The sequence below is a fragment of the Cygnus olor genome, chromosome 2 (genome assembly GCF_009769625.2).
Source record: "Cygnus olor isolate bCygOlo1 chromosome 2, bCygOlo1.pri.v2, whole genome shotgun sequence".
Classification (NCBI taxonomy): domain Eukaryota; kingdom Metazoa; phylum Chordata; class Aves; order Anseriformes; family Anatidae; genus Cygnus; species Cygnus olor.
In genome coordinates this window covers 61427790-61449684 of record NC_049170.1, presented here as the reverse complement: position 1 = coordinate 61449684, position 21895 = coordinate 61427790, and the positions used below count along the sequence as shown (strand labels likewise).

The window sequence follows — 21895 nt, the reverse complement described above, 5'->3', positions numbered from 1 at the left end:
CGAGATCTGAACACCTACTGATGAGCAGCCCTCTCCTCCAGCTTGACTCCATCTCCACTGCTTCCCCATTAAGAATGTCTCAGAAATAGGCTTAAAAAATGACAGTTTCCTGATGCTGATACTACCGGGGTCCTTTCTTGAAGTAGAAACCAGTTGTTTACTCAATGCATAATTTTCCCAGCCCTATCAAGAACGTCCATGTCCTGCTGATTTCTGCCCCCAGATTGATGCGACTTTCTCACTTCAAGTCACAGGGAGTCTTCTCCCTCGTTTCAGTGGGATTTAGAATGCACTCAGCTTTCAAGGGAAAGCTTTATTTTAGTTTTCTGTGTCAAGCCATGGGCTTTGAAAAGCTACATGCTGAATAATTTCCTGGAACAGCAGCATGGAAAATTGCCCCTTTCCACTAAAGAAATCCTTACAATCAGTTCTCTGCCACGCATGAGCAAAATAAGGGGAAGAGGAAGTGCCGAGGTCGGGTTAGGCTTTTGCCTTTCACCGTTCCCTTTGCACTTGCCACTTGCTCCGTCAAAATCCCGAGCTTTTGGCAGCTGACCCCTCCAAGGAGTGGAGGCTCAGCGCTGAGCCAGTCCTGGCTGTGCAGAGCCTGCGTTTTGAGGCTGGGCGGCTCATCCACGCCGGGGGAAGTGAGTTGGGATCTTTCAAATCGTTTGTGGTTGAGCCACCGAGAGAGTATTGGTCGAGGTGATTGCTGGGTTTCTGTCATAGTGGGTTTCCCAGTAGGCACAGTAGTAGGTAGCAGCAGCATCCTGAGCTATGTTTTTTATTGTAAGAGTACAAATTTTCTGGTTAGAAGCCCTTTCAACTGAATACATGCGCCCTTGGAAGCTCTTATCCTCTATTTTTACCCCAGTTGAAATATAGAACATCCACTCTGGAGCTTTATTTTCCTTCTGTTGGTACCAGTGTATGATGGTGTTATCAAAATTTGCAGAGACATCTTTAAAATGACATTGCAGACGTGTACTTCTTTCAGACTTTGTAATGGATATAGGGGTCTGTATGGGAATTTCCTGTGCAAATCCATCTAGGGAATGAAAAAAAAATAAAAGCAAAGAAAAAAATAGGAGAAATTAAGTTACTAACTGGCAATAAGTGACTTGTGAAAATATCCATTAGTGCAACCATGTATGCCTGTGAGGAAAAGGTAGAAGGTAAAAAGGACTTACCAGACCAAGTGGTGGTGGCCACAAGTGCTGCCAGCAGCAGCAGCATGATTGCTTGTCCCACACAGCTGAGACTCAGAGGAGAGTGAAAGAGGCCCCAGGTGGGGACAAGGTTGAGTGGGAGGAGAAGATGTCTCCAGCAATGGCTCTTCTGGGAGCAACCGTGTGCGGCTACGTTTGCAGAGAACCCACTGCAGCCTGGGAAAGGACTTAGGCCAGGGAATGCTCACGTTGGTGAGGAGGTTGTCATCCCATCAGCTTTTCAGATGAATGTGAGAAAGACTGGGAAGTCCAAGGAGCGTGGCGTGTGGAAACTTGAGTCAGAGCTGCTGAGAAGGGGTTGAGAGTGAGAGCAGCTCCAGCCGTACATCAGGCCGTGAAGCTCCCAGCCCAGAGGCCACCCTGGTGGGTGCTGAGTGTGTGCGGTCACCTGCAGTGGGCAGGAGGCATGTCCCCACCCCGTCAGGGACCTCCTCTTGCTGCCTCCGCCTGGCCACCCAGCTGTGGCCTGCCGAAATGCCCCTGTGCCTGTGCTGCCCCCACTGCAGCAGCTTGTGGGGATCAACCTGCAGCAAGTGCATCAGCATCCCCAGGAGTAGGCGCCTCGTCTGTGGTTTTGCGTGGGGAGGCAATGCGCAGCTGCAGGGTTTTGGTTTTGAAGCTGAGATGAGGAGCAAACACTTCTTGGAAAGAAAGAGTGGGAAAGTAAACCAGAAAACATGTCCCAGGTGCAGGACCCTGTATGTACCCCCTCACACATCATGAGGTTCCTGTCAGCCCATTTCTCCAGCCTGATGAGGTGCCTCTGGATGGCAGCACGACCCTCCCCACATTTCCCCCACTCCTCCCAAAGTCTAAATCTACTCTCTTTTAGTTTAACACTGTTACACCTTTTCCCATTACTACCCTTGTCCTATTGCCATACTTCCTCGTAAAGAGCTGTCCTGTAGGGCCCTCTCCCAGCAGACTAGGTTTCCCCAAGTCCCATCCAACCTGGCCTTGAACTCTTGAAGTTATGGAGCATCCAAAATTTCTCTGGGCAGCCTGTTGCACTACCTCAATGTCCTCATAGTAAAGAGTCTTCCTAGGACTGAATGTCAATCTACTCTCTTTCAGATTAAATCCATTTCTCCTTGTCCCATTACAACTCTTCTCAACAAAGAGCTTTCCTGTAGGCCCCCTTCAGGTGCTGGGTTGCCACTCTCAGGTCTCCCCGGAGCCTTCTCTTCTCCAGGCTGAACAACCCCAGCTCTCTCGGCCTCTCTCCATAGGAGAGGTGCTGCAGCCCTCTGATCCTCCTCATGGCTCTCCTCTGCACTCGTGCCATGTCTCTCTAGTGCCGTGCAGCCCAGAGCAGGACTCAGCGCTCCAGGTGGGGCCTCCCCAGCACCAAGCAAAGGGAAAGGATCACCTCCCTCAGCCTGCTGGCAGCACTTTGCTTCATGCAGCTCAGGGTACCGACAGCCATCTTGGTAGCATGGGCACATGGCTGCCTCCTGGTCAGCTTGGTGTCCACCAGGACCCCAAGGCCTTTTCTGCAAAGCTGATCTCCAGCTGGCTGGCCCTCTGCTGCCCAGAGTTGTTCCTCTCCAGGTGCAGGACTCTACACGGCCCCTTCCCAGACATGGTGAGGTTGCTGTCAGCCCATTTCCCCAGCCTGACGAGGTGCCTCTGGATGGCAGCATGACCCTCCCCAAGTATCCCCTACTCATCCCAGGTTGGTGTTGTCAACAAACTTGCTGAGGGTACACTCTGTCCCATCATCCAAAGCATTAAGGAAGATGTTAGAAAGTACTGGACCCAGAACTGACTCCCGGGGTACACTGCTAGTTCATGGCCTCCACGAGGACTTTGCACCACTGATCACCACCCTTAGGGCCCAACTGCTCAGCCCATCTTTCTGTCTCCTCCTCCAGCCCATCACATCAACAGCCTTTCCCTTAGGCTCTTAGAGGTGACAGTGTCAAGGGCTTTAATGAAGTCCCCAGACTACTTGCGCTGCTATCTCCTCATCCAGCAGGCTGATCATTTCATTGTAGAAGTGTATGAGATTGGTCAAGAATGATTTCTCCGTGGTGAATCCATGCTGACTCCTAATGATGATCTCCTTGCCGTCTGTCTCTGCTTCTTGGAGGCATAACCCATGGCTGAGGACTTCACTTCTCTTCTGGAAACCTCAGTGAATAAACTATGATGATAAAAGTGGAGTTTCTGGTCTGTTGTAGGTCTTTGTAGGGACTGAAATGCCAAGGAAGACAGCATGAAAATGGGACGGAAAGTCTACCAAATCATGCAGTCTACTCTCCTTGTTTCACACGCACAACTTATTTCAAGAGAGAGCACCAAGGAGATGGAGATATATTGCTGTTCTTGCTCCACGGATTCAATAAAGAATAGAAATCTTCAGCTGCTGTTTGTTCACAAGGCACAGACAGGCTGTGTTCACTGCCAGGTGAGTGCTTTCCGTGCTTCCAAGTCTTCATCTTGACATGTTCCCTCTTTGTACCCTCAACTGATGGGGACCTGCAGCTTCTGCATGTTACAGAGATGTGTCAGTCTGGAAATAATATCCCGATTATTAACATCCTCTATTTAGCAGTTGTCATGCTAGGCTGTTGTTTTTCCTATCCTGCGGCAGAAAATCATCAGAGCAGGGCTGAATGACGAAGTATCTGCATTTGGGCAGAGTTCAGAGCTTGTGGTTCAGAGTGCCAAGTGCCTTTTTGTATGGTTTACCTTGGTCCATCTAATGCTGTGATGCCTTGATATAAATACCAGTACGCACAGTAGTAAGTGCCAGCGTCCCTCTGGGTTACATAATTTATTTGGAGACTATAGAGAGGTTTAGAGGCATGCTTCCTCACTTGATACTTTTGTCTGTCAGAGCCATCATCAAATATAGGTGTGTTTCCTGACACGTACAGTATCCTCTTGGGCGGCTCTCCGGGAAGCTGCTTGTACCAGTGCACGGTGTCTTCTTTCGTCAGCTGGCATTCCATGCTGGCCGAGCGTCTCTCTGCCTGAGTCCGCATCACCGGGCTTTGCACCGGCACTGCCTGCGCGTCTCCACCTGGAAGGGAATGGGGAGAAATTGGTTAAAAATTGTGTGAGGGCACGAAACGGCTGCAGTCTGGAGCAGGGTCAGTGTTCTCCACACACAGGAAGGGAATGGGGCTTACGGGACCAAGAAGAAGCTGCAAGCAGGATGGGCAGCAGCAGCATGCTGCCTGCTTGGGTGAACCGTGGAACTGAAGTAGGGGCAGGAACGTTATAAAGCCCTCCAGGTGGAGAAGGAGTCAAACAGCTCTGGGGAGGAAATGACTCATTTGGCACACCCAAGGGTAGTGCCTCAACTCCTAGCCATTGCTGGGTGCGGATGGGGAGGGCAGGGAACAGGGGGTTGCTGCTGCTTAATTTTTTTGACAAACTAAATCACAGCAATAACAATGTAAAAGGGTCCATACCCAAGCTACTACCGACCTCAGCAGTGTCAGTGCAGTCCTTCTGTGGGACCTGAAAACACCCAAGGTGCCTGGAAAGCCGGTCATTTCCCCTGCATCAGGAGACTAACCAAATGTGGAGAGGCCGTCTCCTGGTTTACGAGAAATCCTAGCAAGGTACAGTGCTTTTTCTCTTATTACTGCTGTGTTTTGACTGAATGGTCTGTCTTGCAAAGGTCTGAGCCCTCACAATGACTGCCAGTCCAAGGGTGGCTTCTTGCTCCCACCAGCTGCAAAATCCTGTTCCTAATACAAAGTGTGAGAAAAGTGCCTGATGGAAGCGCTGCTTTCACATCAGAAGGACTTTTAATCATTTCCTGGTGAAACACTTGGCATCTGTAACCCTTAGATCATTAAACGGCATGCTGCTGGTTTCCTGCCTTCATGGCAGAGCAGTCTGAAGTGAAAACCTGTTGCTATTAGAAAAGAGGTTTGTGGCTATGTGAGCGTGGGCAAAATATGGATTTGGTAGCAGGGGGGCTGCAGGGGTGGCCTCTGTGAGAAGAGTCCAGGAGCTGCCCCATGTCAGGTAAGAGCCAGCTCCAGAAGGCTCCAAAGGGATCCGCTGCTGGCCCACCACTGCCTGTGCCACTGTGAGAGCAGATTCTAGAAAGGGAAGAAAAAAAGAAGAGCTGCACAACATCAGCTGGGAGAGCAAGGAGTGAGCACCAGCCCTGCAGCCCCCAGGTCAGTGCAGCAGGAGGGCAGGAGGTGCTCCAGGCACGCTGCAGCAGTTCCCCTGCGGCCTGTGGAGAGGCCCCTGGTGGAGCAGGCTGTCCCCCTGCAGCCCATGGGTCCCATGTGGAGCAGATCTCCACGCTGCAGCCCGTGGAGGAGCCCCCAGTGGAGCTGAGTTATTTCCAGGAACAGCAGAGTGGAAATAAGCCCCTTTCCACTAAAGAAATCCTTGTGACAAGTTCACCGCTATGCTTGAGCAAAATAAGGGGAAGAGGAAGTGCCGAGGTTGGGTTAAGCATTTGCCTTTCACCGTTCCCTTTGCACGTGCCACTTGCTCCGTCAAAATCCCGAGCTTTTGGCAGCTGACCCCTCCAAGGAGTGGAGGCTCAGCGTTGAGCCAGTCCTGGCTGTGCAGAGCCTGCGTGTTGAGGCCGGGCGGTTCATCCACGCCGGGGGAAGTGAGTTGGGATCTTTCAAATCGTTTGTGGTTGAGCCACCGAGAGAGTATTGGTCGAGGTGATTGCTGGGTTTTTGCCGTAGTGAGAGTACCAGTAGGCACAGTAGTAGGTAGCAGCAGCATCCTGAGCTATGTTTTTTATTGTAAGAGTACAAATTTTCTGGTCAGAAACCCTTTCAACTGCATACTTGCGCCCTTGGAAGCTCTTATCCTCTATTTTTACCCCAGTTGAAATATAGAACATCCACTCTGGAGCTTTATTTTCCTTCTGTTGGTACCAGTGTATGACGATGTTATCAAAATTTGCAGAGACATCTTTAAAATGACATTGCAGACGTGTACTTCTTTCAGACTTTGTAATGGATATAGGGGTCTGTGTGGGAATTTCCTGTGCAAATCCATCTAGGGAATGAAAAAAAAATAAAAGCAAAGAAAAAAATAGGAGAAATTAAGTTACTAACTGGCAATAAGTGACTTGTGAAAATATCCATTAGTGCAACCATGTATGCCTGTGAGGAAAAGGTAGAAGGTAAAAAGGACTTACCAGACCAAGTGGTGGTGGCCACAAGTGCTGCCAGCAGCAGCAGCATGATTGCTTGTCCCACACAGCTGAGACTCAGAGGAGAGTGAAAGAGGCCCCAGGTGGGGACAAGGTTGAGTGGGAGGAGAAGATGTCTCCAGCAATGGCTCTTCTGGGAGCAACCGTGTGCGGCTACGTTTGCAGAGAACCCACTGCAGCCTGGGAAAGGACTTAGGCCAGGGAATGCTCACGTTGGTGAGGAGGTTGTCATCCCATCAGCTTTTCAGATGAATGTGAGAAAGACTGGGAAGTCCAAGGAGCGTGGCGTGTGGAAACTTGAGTCAGAGCTGCTGAGAAGGGGTTGAGAGTGAGAGCAGCTCCAGCCGTACATCAGGCCGTGAAGCTCCCAGCCCAGAGGCCACCCTGGTGGGTGCTGAGTGTGTGCGGTCACCTGCAGTGGGCAGGAGGCATGTCCCCACCCCGTCAGGGACCTCCTCTTGCTGCCTCCGCCTGGCCACCCAGCTGTGGCCTGCCGAAATGCCCCTGTGCCTGTGCTGCCCCCACTGCAGCAGCTCGTGGGGATCAACCTGCAGCAAGCGCAGCAGCATCCCCAGGAGTAGGCGCCTCGTCTGTGGTTTTGCGTGGGGAGGCAATGCGCAGCTGCAGGGTTTTGGTTTTGAAGCTGAGATGAGGAGCAAACACTTCTTGGAAAGAAAGAGTGGGAAAGAAAAGTGGAGAAACATGCGGCATGTTGCTGAGAGGTTTGGAAAGGGTCCCTCTCTCAGCAGTACGTACCCCTGGAATAGCTCATTTAATTTCCTAATGGTACTGGGAGGCACAAGCAAGTGGCTGTGTTTCTTCAGTGGGTGAGCGAGGAAGAGAGGAGGATGGAACAGACCTGAAGGGGAAGGGAGAGAGACGCAAGCACCAAGTCAGTCATTGCAGCAGCACCCCAGGATAGTGTCCAGCATGGGCAGCTCTAGTTAATCTGCATCACATTTGTGTTGGCAATTACATGGAAAGGATGAGAGACCAACTGCCCGTCACCAACAGCTGCCAGGAAGGACGAAAAACAGTAGCAGTCCATTGCTATTCATCTGACCACAGAGTAGAAATGTCTCAGGTTCCTGACACAAGAGGAAGAGGAATGGAATAAAGTAGTGATGGGGCATGATTAGAGGTCAGACTTCCTGGTGTCTCCCGCGAGACGACGTGTACTGGGCCCAGCCTTTTATCAACAATATACCTCCCCACGTATCCCCCACTCCTCCCTCTCTGGTGTAGTCAACAAACTTGCTGAGGGTACACTCTGTCCCGTCATCCAAAGCATTAAGGGAGACGTTAAACAGGACTGGACCCAGGAATGATTCCCGGGATACACCGCTAGTTCGTGGCCTCCAGGTGGAATTTGTGCCACTGATCGCTACCCTCGGGGCCCAGCTGCTCATCCAGTTTTAAGCCCATCTTTTGTGTCTTCCTCCAGCCCCACACATCAACAGCCTTTCTCCCAGGATCTTAGGGGTGACAGTGTCAAGGGCTTTAATGAAGTCCCCCAGACTATCTGCACTGCTCCCCCCTCATCCATATCCTGCGGCAGAAAATCATCAGAGCAGGGCTGAATGACGAAGTATCTGCATTTGGGCAGAGTTCAGAGCTTGTGGTTCAGAGTGCCAAGTGCCTTTTTGTATGGTTTATCTTGGCCCATCTAACGCTGTGATGCCTTGATATAAATACCAGTACGCACAGTAGTAAGTGCCAGCGTCCCTCTGGGTTACATAATTTATTTGGAGACTATAGAGAGGTTCAGAGGCATGCTTCCTCACTTGATACTTTTGTCTGTCAGAGCCATCATCAAACGTAGGAGTCTTTCCCGACACGTACAGTATCCTCTTGATCGGCTCTCCAGGAAGCTGCTTGTACCAGTGCACGGTGTCTTCTTTCGTCAGCCGGCATGCCATGCTGGTCGAGCGTCCCTCTGCCTGAGTCCGCATCGCTGGGCTTTGCACCGGCACTGCCTGCGCGTCTCCACCTGGAAGGGAATGGGGAGAAAATGGGTGAAAATTTGGTGAGGGCTCGGAACGGCTGCAGTCTGGAGCAGGGACAGTGTTCTCCGCACACGGGAAAGATAGGAGAAAGGGAACGGGGCTTACGGGACCAAGAAGAAGCTGCAAGCAGGATGGGCAGCAGCAGCATGCTGCCTGCTTGGGTGAACCGTGGAACTGAAGTAGGCGCAGGAACCTTATAAAGCCCTCCAGGTGGAGAAGGAGTCAAACAGCTCTGGGGAGGAAATGACTCATTTGACACCCAAGGGTAGTGCCTCAGCTCCTAGCCATTGGTTTGGGAGGGGTGAGGTGGATGGACAGGGGGTTCCTGCTGCTTAAATTTTCTGGCAAACTAGACCACAGCAATAAGAATGTAGAAAGGACCTAAAAGATTCATTCTGAAGTTTTGTTCGTGTGTGTCTATGGTACCTTCCGCCCAGACTCACCTGTATCTCCTGCTGAGTGCACACATCCCGCCCATCCCCAGGATGCTCTCCTCACCTCAGACCCCACCGCTGTCCCAGAAGCACGTTCCCCCAGCCTTCCCTAGAAAATACGGCCTGCTCTGGAAGCTCTGTGAGCCCGTTCCTGGTGACTTCTGTCTTACTCTTTCTTGGAACACCTTCAGTGGGTCTGCTCAGCCTTCTGCTTCTCCCCAGCCGTGGTCTGCCCCAGGCGGTCCCAGAGGACCAAGCCCAGCAGCTCCTCAGGGCCGTTCCTCCGGCAGCAGCGTCCTGCGAGCAGCCCGATGCTGGGGCAGGTCCCGTGGGCAGGTGCCCACGGATGGAGTTGTAGCACCAAGAGGAGAGGTGCAGCTGGTGCCTCTTTGGCAGGAGACTGTGAGGCTGTGACAAAGCCACGGTGAGACGTGCGCGTCTCCCAGGCAGCTGTTGCAGTTGATCAGACTTTTTGGTGTCTGTTGCAAGAGGACACATGCACTGGAGAGAGCCTTCTTCTGCAATATAGCTTTGACTTTTTTATCTCATCGGACTAATACTCTTTAACAATTTACACTTGAAGGAATCGAGTGAGGAGAGTCTCAGGTTACGACAGTATAGGAAAATACTCAAATGAGGTCTGATGCTAGAGAAAAGCCTCTGTGGATGAACTTCTGAGGCATGAGGTTAGCACAAATGTTGAAGCTGTAGCTGGGAGGGATGCATTGCTTATGAGACATCAATAGGGAAAGCTGTTGTGAACTAACAAAAGGTCTTTTCTTAGGCACTAGCTTAGGCACGTGTCCAGGTTTTGTCTGGGATAGAGATAATTTTCTTGGTAGTAGCTGGTATGGTGCAGTGTTTTGGATTTAGGATGGGAATAATGGTGATAACACGCCGATGTTTTAGTGGTAGCTGAGCAGTGCTTACACTAAACCAAGGACTTTTCAGCTGCTCATGGTGCCGGGCCAGTGAGGGGGCTGGGGGTGCTGGGAGGGGACCCAGCCTGGAAAATTGACCCAAGGTGGGCAAAGTACGTCCATACGGTACGGTGCTGCTAAACAGTAAAGCTGGTGGGGTCGGCAGGGGGGTCTGAGGAGGCAGATGCTGCTCAGTGTCTGTCTGGGCCTCAGTCAGCAAGGGATGAGCAATTGCCTTGTCTATGTCTGGTCTTGTATATTCTTCTCTGTTCTTATCTCAAGCGAGAGCGCTGGAGATAAAGGCAGCTTACTGGGCAAAACAAAAGCTACCCACACGAGGAAGGCAAACCCAGAAATTCATTCACTGCTTTCCATCAGCAGGCAGGTGTTCAGCCACTCCCAGGAAAGCAGGGCTCATCTCGCTTAATGGCTTTTTGGGAAGACCAAGTCCATCGCTCCAAATGTCCCCCCGCTTCCTCCTTCTTTACCCCAGCTTTTGTTGCTGAGCATGATGCCATCTGGTGTGGGATTCCTCCTTGGTCACCCGGGCCAACTGTCTGGGCTGTGTCCCCTCACAGCTCCTGGGGCACCCCGAGCCTCCTTGCTGACAGGACAGCACAAGAAGCAAAACCAAGTCCAAGGCCCCGTGTAAGCACTGCTCTGCAACATGTTGAAACATCGCTGTGTTATCCCCACTGTTTTCATCAAAATCCAAAACACTGCATTGTGTGAGCTTCTACAAAGAACATTAACTCATTCCCAGCCATATCCATGACACATTATCATAATTATTACCATTATTTTCCCTTCCTTTTCTATCCTAATTAACTGTCTTTATCTCAGCCCAGGAGTTGTACCTTTTTTGTTCTTCCTGACTCTGTCCTCCATGCAACCGGGCAGAGGCGTGAGCAAATGGCTGTGTACTGCGTAGCTGCCTGCCGGGGTAAGCCACAACAACACCGCTGCCTCCAACTTTTTGGAGTGGTTCAGATGTGTCTCTACTGTGCTGAATGGCAGTGAGACCCAGAGTGAAAGCAAGAAGGATGGGGAAAGAGATGGACACATCTGAAAAAGGGAGAACAACAATGCCCATCTCCAGATCTCTGGAGGAATAAATCAAAAATCTTTCTGCTTCCACAGCTGCTAAAATTTAAACCAAAAGAAGACTAGTTCTTCTCATTTTTCTCAAGCCATGGGCTTTGAAAAGCTCCAGGGCAACATGCTCAGTTATTTCCAGGAATAACAGCATGGAAAATGGGACAGAAAGTCACGCAGTCATGAAAAAGTCATGCAAATCATGCAGTCTTCTCTCCTTGTTTCACACACACACCTTATCTCAAGAGAGAGCACCAAGGGGATGGAGATATATTGGTCTGCTTGCTCCACAGATTCCAGTAAAGAAGAGAAATATTCAGTTACTGTTTGCTCACAAGGCACAGACAGGCTGTGTTCACTGCCAGGTGAGTGCTTTCCGTGCTTCCAAGTCTTCATCTTGACAGCAATGTTCCCTCTTTGTACCCTCAATTGATGGGGACCTGCAGCTTCTGCATGTTACAGAGATGTGTCAGTCTGGAAATAATATCCCGATTATTAACATCCTCTATTTAGCAGTTGTCATGCTAGGCTGTTGTTTTTCCTATCCTGCGGCAGAAAATCATCAGAGCAGGGCTGAATGACGAAGTATCTGCATTTGGGCAGAGTTCAGAGCTTGTGGTTCAGAGTGCCAAGTGCCTTTTTGTATGGTTTATCTTGGCCCATCTAACGCTGTGATGCCTTGATATAAATACCAGTACGCACAGTAGTAAGTGCCAGCGTCCCTCTGGGTTACATAATTTATTTGGAGACTATAGAGAGGTTTAGAGGCATGCTTCCTCACTTGATACTTTTGTCTGTCAGAGCCATCATCAAATATAGGTGTGTTTCCTGACACGTACAGTATCCTCTTGGGCGGCTCTCCGGGAAGCTGCTTGTACCAGTGCACGGTGTCTTCTTTCGTCAGCTGGCATTCCATGCTGGCCGAGCGTCTCTCTGCCTGAGTCCGCATCACCGGGCTTTGCACCGGCACTGCCTGCGCGTCTCCACCTGGAAGGGAATGGGGAGAAATTGGTTAAAAATTGTGTGAGGGCACGAAATGGCTGCAGTCTGGAGCAGGGACAGTATCCTCTGCACACGGGAAAGATAGGAGAAATGGAACGGGGCTTACGGGACCAAGAAGAAGCTGCAAGCAGGACGGGCAGCAGCAGCATGCTGCCTGCTTGGGTGAACCGTGGAACTGAAGTAGGGGCAGGAACGTTATAAAGCCCTCCAGGTGGAGAAGGAGTCAAACAGCTCTGGGGAGGAAATGACTCATTTGGCACACCCAAGGGTAGTGCCTCAACTCCTAGCCATTGCTGGGTGCGGATGGGGAGGGCAGGGAACAGGGGGTTGCTGCTGCTTAATTTTTTTGACAAACTAAATCACAGCAATAACAATGTAAAAGGGTCCATACCCAAGCTACTACCGACCTCAGCAGTGTCAGTGCAGTCCTTCTGTGGGACCTGAAAACACCCAAGGTGCCTGGAAAGCCGGTCATTTCCCCTGCATCAGGAGACTAACCAAATGTGGAGAGGCCGTCTCCTGGTTTACGAGAAATCCTAGCAAGGTACGGTGCTTTTTCTCTTATTACTGCTGTGTTTTGACTGAATGGTCTGTCTTGCAAAGGTCTGAGCCCTCACAATGACTGCCAGTCCAAGGGTGGCTTCTTGCTCCCACCAGCTGCAAAATCCTGTTCCTAATACAAAGTGTGAGAAAAGTGCCTGATGGAAGCGCTGCTTTCACATCAGAAGGACTTTTAATCATTTCCTGGTGAAACACTTGGCATCTGTAACCCTTAGATCATTAAACGGCATGCTGCTGGTTTCCTGCCTTCATGGCAAAGCAGTCTGAAGTGAAAACCTGTTGCTATTAGAAAAGAGGTTTGTGGCTATGTGAGCGTGGGCAAAATATGGATTTGGTAGCAGGGGGGCTGCAGGGGTGGCCTCTGTGAGAAGAGTCCAGGAGCTGCCCCATGTCAGGTAAGAGCCAGCTCCAGAAGGCTCCAAAGGGATCCGCTGCTGGCCCACCACTGCCTGTGCCACTGTGAGAGCAGATTCTAGAAAGGGAAGAAAAAAAGAAGAGCTGCACAACATCAGCTGGGAGAGCAAGGAGTGAGCACCAGCCCTGCAGCCCCCAGGTCAGTGCAGCAGGAGGGCAGGAGGTGCTCCAGGCACGCTGCAGCAGTTCCCCTGCGGCCTGTGGAGAGGCCCCTGGTGGAGCAGGCTGTCCCCCTGCAGCCCATGGGTCCCATGTGGAGCAGATCTCCACGCTGCAGCCCGTGGAGGAGCCCCCAGTGGAGCTGAGTTATTTCCAGGAACAGCAGAGTGGAAATAAGCCCCTTTCCACTAAAGAAATCCTTGTGACAAGTTCACCGCTATGCTTGAGCAAAATAAGGGGAAGAGCAAGTGCCGAGGTTGGGTTAAGCTTTTGCCTTTCACCATTCCCTTTGCACGTGCCACTTGCTCCGTCAAAATCCCGAGCTTTTGGCAGCTGACCCCTCCAAGGAGTGGAGGCTCAGCGCTGAGCCAGTCCTGGCTGTGCAGAGCCTGCGTGTTGAGGCCGGGCGGTTCATCCACGCCGGGGGAAGTGAGTTGGGATCTTTCAAATCGTTTGTGGTTGAGCCACCGAGAGAGTATTGGTCGAGGTAATTGCTGAGTTTTTGCCGTAGTGAGAGTACCAGTAGGCACAGTAGTAGGTAGCAGCAGCATCCTGAGCTATGTTTTTTATTGTAAGAGTACAAATTTTCTGGTCAGAAACCCTTTCAACTGCATACTTGCGCCCTTGGAAGCTCTTATCCTCTATTTTTACCCCAGCTGAAATATAGAACATCCACTCTGGAGCTTTATTTTCCTTCTGTTGGTACCAGTGTATGATGATGTTATCAAAATTTGCAGAGACATCTTTAAAATGACATTGCAGACGTGTACTTCTTTCAGACTTTGTAATGGATATAGGGGTCTGTGTGGGAATTTCCTGTGCAAATCCATCTAGGGAATGAAAAAAAAATAAAAGCAAAGAAAAAAATAGGAGAAATTAAGTTACTAACTGGCAATAAGTGACTTGTGAAAATATCCATTAGTGCAACCATGTATGCCTGTGAGGAAAAGGTAGAAGGTAAAAAGGACTTACCAGACCAAGTGGTGGTGGCCACAAGTGCTGCCAGCAGCAGCAGCATGATTGCTTGTCCCACACAGCTGAGACTCAGAGGAGAGTGAAAGAGGCCCCAGGTGGGGACAAGGTTGAGTGGGAGGAGAAGATGTCTCCAGCAATGGCTCTTCTGGGAGCAACCGTGTGCGGCTACGTTTGCAGAGAACCCACTGCAGCCTGGGAAAGGACTTAGGCCAGGGAATGCTCACGTTGGTGAGGAGGTTGTCATCCCATCAGCTTTTCAGATGAATGTGAGAAAGACTGGGAAGTCCAAGGAGCGTGGCGTGTGGAAACTTGAGTCAGAGCTGCTGAGAAGGGGTTGAGAGTGAGAGCAGCTCCAGCCGTACATCAGGCCGTGAAGCTCCCAGCCCAGAGGCCACCCTGGTGGGTGCTGAGTGTGTGCGGTCACCTGCAGTGGGCAGGAGGCATGTCCCCACCCCGTCAGGGACCTCCTCTTGCTGCCTCCGCCTGGCCACCCAGCTGTGGCCTGCCGAAATGCCCCTGTGCCTGTGCTGCCCCCACTGCAGCAGCTCGTGGGGATCAACCTGCAGCAAGCGCAGCAGCATCCCCAGGAGTAGGCGCCTCGTCTGTGGTTTTGCGTGGGGAGGCAATGCGCAGCTGCAGGGTTTTGGTTTTGAAGCTGAGATGAGGAGCAAACACTTCTTGGAAAGAAAGAGTGGGAAAGAAAAGTGGAGAAACATGCGGCATGTTGCTGAGAGGTTTGGAAAGGGTCCCTCTCTCAGCAGTACGTACCCCTGGAATAGCTCATTTAATTTCCTAATGGTACTGGGAGGCACAAGCAAGTGGCTGTGTTTCTTCAGTGGGTGAGCGAGGAAGAGAGGAGGATGGAACAGACCTGAAGGGGAAGGGAGAGAGACGCAAGCACCAAGTCAGTCATTGCAGCAGCACCCCAGGATAGTGTCCAGCATGGGCAGCTCTAGTTAATCTGCATCACATTTGTGTTGGCAATTACATGGAAAGGATGAGAGACCAACTCCCCGTCACCAACAGCTGCCAGGAAGGACGAAAAACAGTAGCAGTCCATTGCTATTCATCTGACCACAGAGTAGAAATGTCTCAGGTTCCTGACACAAGAGGAAGAGGAATGGAATAAAGTAGTGATGGGGCATGATTAGAGGTCAGACTTCCTGGTGTCTCCCGCGAGACGACGTGTACTGGGCCCAGCCTTTTATCAACAATATACCTCCCCACGTATCCCCCACTCCTCCCTCTCTGGTGTAGTCAACAAACTTGCTGAGGGTACACTCTGTCCCGTCATCCAAAGCATTAAGGGAGACGTTAAACAGGACTGGACCCAGGAATGATTCCCGGGATACACCGCTAGTTCGTGGCCTCCAGGTGGAATTTGTGCCACTGATCGCTACCCTCGGGGCCCAGCTGCTCATCCAGTTTTAAGCCCATCTTTTGTGTCTTCCTCCAGCCCCACACATCAACAGCCTTTCTCCCAGGATCTTAGGGGTGACAGTGTCAAGGGCTTTAATGAAGTCCCCCAGACTATCTGCACTGCTCCCCCCTCATCCATATCCTGCGGCAGAAAATCATCAGAGCAGGGCTGAATGACGAAGTATCTGCATTTGGGCAGAGTTCAGAGCTTGTGGTTCAGAGTGCCAAGTGCCTTTTTGTATGGTTTATCTTGGCCCATCTAACGCTGTGATGCCTTGATATAAATACCAGTACGCACAGTAGTAAGTGCCAGCGTCCCTCTGGGTTACATAATTTATTTGGAGACTATAGAGAGGTTCAGAGGCATGCTTCCTCACTTGATACTTTTGTCTGTCAGAGCCATCATCAAACGTAGGAGTCTTTCCCGACACGTACAGTATCCTCTTGATCGGCTCTCCAGGAAGCTGCTTGTACCAGTGCACGGTGTCTTCTTTCGTCAGCCGGCATGCCATGCTGGTCGAGCGTCCCTCTGCCTGAGTCCGCATCGCTGGGCTTTGCACCGGCACTGCCTGCGCGTCTCCACCTGGAAGGGAATGGGGAGAAAATGGGTGAAAATTTGGTGAGGGCTCGGAACGGCTGCAGTCTGGAGCAGGGACAGTGTTCTCCGCACACGGGAAAGATAGGAGAAAGGGAACGGGGCTTACGGGACCAAGAAGAAGCTGCAAGCAGGATGGGCAGCAGCAGCATGCTGCCTGCTTGGGTGAACCGTGGAACTGAAGTAGGCGCAGGAACCTTATAAAGCCCTCCAGGTGGAGAAGGAGTCAAACAGCTCTGGGGAGGAAATGACTCATTTGACACCCAAGGGTAGTGCCTCAGCTCCTAGCCATTGGTTTGGGAGGGGTGAGGTGGATGGACAGGGGGTTCCTGCTGCTTAAATTTTCTGGCAAACTAGACCACAGCAATAAGAATGTAGAAAGGACCTAAAAGATTCATTCTGAAGTTTTGTTCGTGTGTGTCTATGGTACCTTCCGCCCAGACTCACCTGTATCTCCTGCTGAGTGCACACATCCCGCCCATCCCCAGGATGCTCTCCTCACCTCAGACCCCACCGCTGTCCCAGAAGCACGTTCCCCCAGCCTTCCCTAGAAAATACGGCCTGCTCTGGAAGCTCTGTGAGCCCGTTCCTGGTGACTTCTGTCTTACTCTTTCTTGGAACACCTTCAGTGGGTCTGCTCAGCCTTCTGCTTCTCCCCAGCCGTGGTCTGCCCCAGGCGGTCCCAGAGGACCAAGCCCAGCAGCTCCTCAGGGCCGTTCCTCCGGCAGCAGCGTCCTGCGAGCAGCCCGATGCTGGGGCAGGTCCCGTGGGCAGGTGCCCACGGATGGAGTTGTAGCACCAAGAGGAGAGGTGCAGCTGGTGCCTCTTTGGCAGGAGACTGTGAGGCTGTGACAAAGCCACGGTGAGACGTGCGCGTCTCCCAGGCAGCTGTTGCAGTTGATCAGACTTTTTGGTGTCTGTTGCAAGAGGACACATGCACTGGAGAGAGCCTTCTTCTGCAATATAGCTTTGACTTTTTTATCTCATCGGACTAATACTCTTTAACAATTTACACTTGAAGGAATCGAGTGAGGAGAGTCTCAGGTTACGACAGTATAGGAAAATACTCAAATGAGGTCTGATGCTAGAGAAAAGCCTCTGTGGATGAACTTCTGAGGCATGAGGTTAGCACAAATGTTGAAGCTGTAGCTGGGAGGGATGCATTGCTTATGAGACATCAATAGGGAAAGCTGTTGTGAACTAACAAAAGGTCTTTTCTTAGGCACTAGCTTAGGCACGTGTCCAGGTTTTGTCTGGGATAGAGATAATTTTCTTGGTAGTAGCTGGTATGGTGCAGTGTTTTGGATTTAGGATGGGAATAATGGTGATAACACGCCGATGTTTTAGTGGTAGCTGAGCAGTGCTTACACTAAACCAAGGACTTTTCAGCTGCTCATGGTGCCGGGCCAGTGAGGGGGCTGGGGGTGCTGGGAGGGGACCCAGCCTGGAAAATTGACCCAAGGTGGGCAAAGTACGTCCATACGGTACGGTGCTGCTAAACAGTAAAGCTGGTGGGGTCGGCAGGGGGGTCTGAGGAGGCAGATGCTGCTCAGTGTCTGTCTGGGCCTCAGTCAGCAAGGGATGAGCAATTGCCTTGTCTATGTCTGGTCTTGTATATTCTTCTCTGTTCTTATCTCAAGCGAGAGCGCTGGAGATAAAGGCAGCTTACTGGGCAAAACAAAAGCTACCCACACGAGGAAGGCAAACCCAGAAATTCATTCACTGCTTTCCATCAGCAGGCAGGTGTTCAGCCACTCCCAGGAAAGCAGGGCTCATCTCGCTTAATGGCTTTTTGGGAAGACCAAGTCCATCGCTCCAAATGTCCCCCCGCTTCCTCCTTCTTTACCCCAGCTTTTGTTGCTGAGCATGATGCCATCTGGTGTGGGATTCCTCCTTGGTCACCCGGGCCAACTGTCTGGGCTGTGTCCCCTCACAGCTCCTGGGGCACCCCGAGCCTCCTTGCTGACAGGACAGCACAAGAAGCAAAACCAAGTCCAAGGCCCCGTGTAAGCACTGCTCTGCAACATGTTGAAACATCGCTGTGTTATCCCCACTGTTTTCATCAAAATCCAAAACACTGCATTGTGTGAGCTTCTACAAAGAACATTAACTCATTCCCAGCCATATCCATGACACATTATCATAATTATTACCATTATTTTCCCTTCCTTTTCTATCCTAATTAACTGTCTTTATCTCAGCCCAGGAGTTGTACCTTTTTTGTTCTTCCTGACTCTGTCCTCCATGCAACCGGGCAGAGGCGTGAGCAAATGGCTGTGTACTGCGTAGCTGCCTGCCGGGGTAAGCCACAACAACACCGCTGCCTCCAACTTTTTGGAGTGGTTCAGATGTGTCTCTACTGTGCTGAATGGCAGTGAGACCCAGAGTGAAAGCAAGAAGGATGGGGAAAGAGATGGACACATCTGAAAAAGGGAGAACAACAATGCCCATCTCCAGATCTCTGGAGGAATAAATCAAAAATCTTTCTGCTTCCACAGCTGCTAAAATTTAAACCAAAAGAAGACTAGTTCTTCTCATTTTTCTCAAGCCATGGGCTTTGAAAAGCTCCAGGGCAACATGCTCAGTTATTTCCAGGAATAACAGCATGGAAAATGGGACAGAAAGTCACGCAGTCATGAAAAAGTCATGCAAATCATGCAGTCTTCTCTCCTTGTTTCACACACACACCTTATCTCAAGAGAGAGCACCAAGGGGATGGAGATATATTGGTCTGCTTGCTCCACAGATTCCAGTAAAGAAGAGAAATATTCAGTTACTGTTTGCTCACAAGGCACAGACAGGCTGTGTTCACTGCCAGGTGAGTGCTTTCCGTGCTTCCAAGTCTTCATCTTGACAGCAATGTTCCCTCTTTGTACCCTCAATTGATGGGGACCTGCAGCTTCTGCATGTTACAGAGATGTGTCAGTCTGGAAATAATATCCCGATTATTAACATCCTCTATTTAGCAGTTGTCATGCTAGGCTGTTGTTTTTCCTATCCTGCGGCAGAAAATCATCAGAGCAGGGCTGAATGACGAAGTATCTGCATTTGGGCAGAGTTCAGAGCTTGTGGTTCAGAGTGCCAAGTGCCTTTTTGTATGGTTTATCTTGGCCCATCTAACGCTGTGATGCCTTGATATAAATACCAGTACGCACAGTAGTAAGTGCCAGCGTCCCTCTGGGTTACATAATTTATTTGGAGACTATAGAGAGGTTTAGAGGCATGCTTCCTCACTTGATACTTTTGTCTGTCAGAGCCATCATCAAATATAGGTGTGTTTCCTGACACGTACAGTATCCTCTTGGGCGGCTCTCCGGGAAGCTGCTTGTACCAGTGCACGGTGTCTTCTTTCGTCAGCTGGCATTCCATGCTGGCCGAGCGTCTCTCTGCCTGAGTCCGCATCACCGGGCTTTGCACCGGCACTGCCTGCGCGTCTCCACCTGGAAGGGAATGGGGAGAAATTGGTTAAAAATTGTGTGAGGGCACGAAATGGCTGCAGTCTGGAGCAGGGACAGTATCCTCTGCACACGGGAAAGATAGGAGAAATGGAACGGGGCTTACGGGACCAAGAAGAAGCTGCAAGCAGGACGGGCAGCAGCAGCATGCTGCCTGCTTGGGTGAACCGTGGAACTGAAGTAGGGGCAGGAACGTTATAAAGCCCTCCAGGTGGAGAAGGAGTCAAACAGCTCTGGGGAGGAAATGACTCATTTGGCACACCCAAGGGTAGTGCCTCAACTCCTAGCCATTGCTGGGTGCGGATGGGGAGGGCAGGGAACAGGGGGTTGCTGCTGCTTAATTTTTTTGACAAACTAAATCACAGCAATAACAATGTAAAAGGGTCCATACCCAAGCTACTACCGACCTCAGCAGTGTCAGTGCAGTCCTTCTGTGGGACCTGAAAACACCCAAGGTGCCTGGAAAGCCGGTCATTTCCCCTGCATCAGGAGACTAACCAAATGTGGAGAGGCCGTCTCCTGGTTTACGAGAAATCCTAGCAAGGTACGGTGCTTTTTCTCTTATTACTGCTGTGTTTTGACTGAATGGTCTGTCTTGCAAAGGTCTGAGCCCTCACAATGACTGCCAGTCCAAGGGTGGCTTCTTGCTCCCACCAGCTGCAAAATCCTGTTCCTAATACAAAGTGTGAGAAAAGTGCCTGATGGAAGCGCTGCTTTCACATCAGAAGGACTTTTAATCATTTCCTGGTGAAACACTTGGCATCTGTAACCCTTAGATCATTAAACGGCATGCTGCTGGTTTCCTGCCTTCATGGCAAAGCAGTCTGAAGTGAAAACCTGTTGCTATTAGAAAAGAGGTTTGTGGCTATGTGAGTGGGGGGTAAAATATGATGGGATCTTACTTGGTCCAAAGAGCCACAAAATCAAGAGTGGTGCTGCACTGGCCCTGCACTTACCCCTTAATGCTCCTGGACATATGGCCATCAGAGCTTCATGCCTTGACCTCTCGCTCCATGTGAGGTGTGAGAGTGTACCGGGCTTACGTGGGAAGGGTTTGGAAGCTGGGGGGCTGCAGGGGTGGCCTCTGTGAGAAGAGTCCAGGAGCTGCCCCATGTCAGATAAGAGCCAGCTCCAGATTGCTCTGAAAGAGACCTGCACCTGACCCACCAATGGTTGGCCTCTGTGAGAGCAGATTCAAGAAAGGGAAGAAAAAACTGCTGCACAACATCAGCTGGGAGAGCAAAGAGTGCGCACCAGCCCTGCAGCCCCCAAGGTGTGTGCAGCAGGAGGGTAGGAGGTGCTCCAGGCACTCAGCAGCGGTTCCCCTGCAGCCTGTGGAGAGGCCCCTGGTGGAGCAGGCTGTCCCCCTGCAGCCCATGGGTCCCACGTGGAGCAGACCAAATTTAAATGGAAATGGATGTCAGTATTCTGACCTAAATGTTTTCCTTTTGCATGCTATTTTTTTCTAGGCAATCTGTCATGGGAATGAACTTCAGGTGTCCCAGTACACATAAGTCTTAACATTTCCTCAAAACAAGCCAAAAAGAACTATGTCAAAGATGACCAAAATAGCATACTTGAAAGTCTACATTACCTTCCAACAGCTACTTGGTTTTCTAAGGCTTTGATGATTAAGACAGAGTAAACCACTTCTCCTTTGATAGCAAAGGTTGCACTGAAGGGGGATAAAAGAATCCAAAAATAGTCAGTACAGGTATTTACATCTATTTTTGTAAATTTTACAAATCTAATACTCTGACAAAAGGTTTTATATCTCAAACAGTTAAGGCTGACTGCATGTTAAAATTTCGCATTTACTCCTCCTGAAAGCCCAAGATAGTCTGAGACGCACTCAAACTTGCACCTGTGCCAGACCTTAAGGAGCATCTACTCACACATTGCAAAGGAAATGTTAACTTCAAAAACACTGGCAATAATAAGTCCAAGAAAAACTTAAAGATTTTTTTGAAAGTGCTCCATTTGTCTATGGAGACTGTTAAAGAAAGGTGAAAGCAATTTATTGATTCAATGCAGTAGAAAACAGAGTAATAAAATTTCTAACCCTCATATCCATACGCCTTATCCAAAAAGAGACCTTTTTATTTCCTTAATGTCCTCTGTAAAACAAATACATGACAAAGCACTGATCTTCAGGTTAAAGCTCTCTCTTTCGGTTTTCTGTGTCAAGCCATGGGCTTTGAAAAGCTCCAGGACAACATGCTGAGTTATTTCCAGGAAAGGCAGCATGGAAAATTGCCCCTTTCCAGTAAAGACATTGTTACAACCAGTTCCCTGCCACGCTTGAGCAAAATAAGGGGAAGAGGAAGTGCCGAGGTTGGGTTAGGCATTTGCCTTTCACCGTTCCCTTTGCACTTGCCACTTGCTCCGTCAAAATCCTGAGCTTTTGGCAGCTGACCCCTCCAAGGAGTGGCTCAGCACCGAGCCAGTCCTGGCTGTGCAGAGCCTGCGTGGTGAGGCC

The 21895-nt window shown here is 50.5% G+C and overlaps 1 long non-coding RNA gene and 5 gene segments (V, D, J or C); 1 reads left to right on the top strand and 5 right to left on the bottom strand.

Moving 5' to 3' along the window:
- Positions 1 to 5795: 5795 nt before the first annotated feature.
- Positions 5796 to 6412, bottom strand: LOC121064386. The segment is given in 2 exon segments: positions 5796 to 6224; positions 6367 to 6412. Coding segments are annotated over 2 exon segments (432 nt in total).
- Positions 6413 to 7951: 1539 nt separating this feature from the next.
- On the bottom strand, positions 7952 to 8544 carry LOC121066163. The segment is given in 2 exon segments: positions 7952 to 8371; positions 8493 to 8544. Coding segments are annotated over 2 exon segments (381 nt in total).
- Positions 8545 to 11070: 2526 nt separating this feature from the next.
- Positions 11071 to 12178, bottom strand: LOC121066164. The segment is given in 2 exon segments: positions 11071 to 11823; positions 11945 to 12178. Coding segments are annotated over 2 exon segments (381 nt in total).
- Positions 12179 to 15529: 3351 nt separating this feature from the next.
- Positions 15530 to 16122, bottom strand: LOC121066162. The segment is given in 2 exon segments: positions 15530 to 15949; positions 16071 to 16122. Coding segments are annotated over 2 exon segments (381 nt in total).
- Positions 16123 to 18648: 2526 nt separating this feature from the next.
- LOC121066158 lies at positions 18649 to 20277 on the bottom strand. The segment is given in 2 exon segments: positions 18649 to 19401; positions 19523 to 20277. Coding segments are annotated over 2 exon segments (381 nt in total).
- LOC121066161 overlaps positions 19858 to 21895 on the top strand; it is a 29481-nt gene continuing 27443 nt past the window's right edge. Inside the window, exon 1 of the long non-coding RNA XR_005817551.1 lies at positions 19858 to 19960. This is a non-coding gene — a long non-coding RNA (uncharacterized LOC121066161). The remainder of the gene's footprint in view (positions 19961 to 21895) is intronic.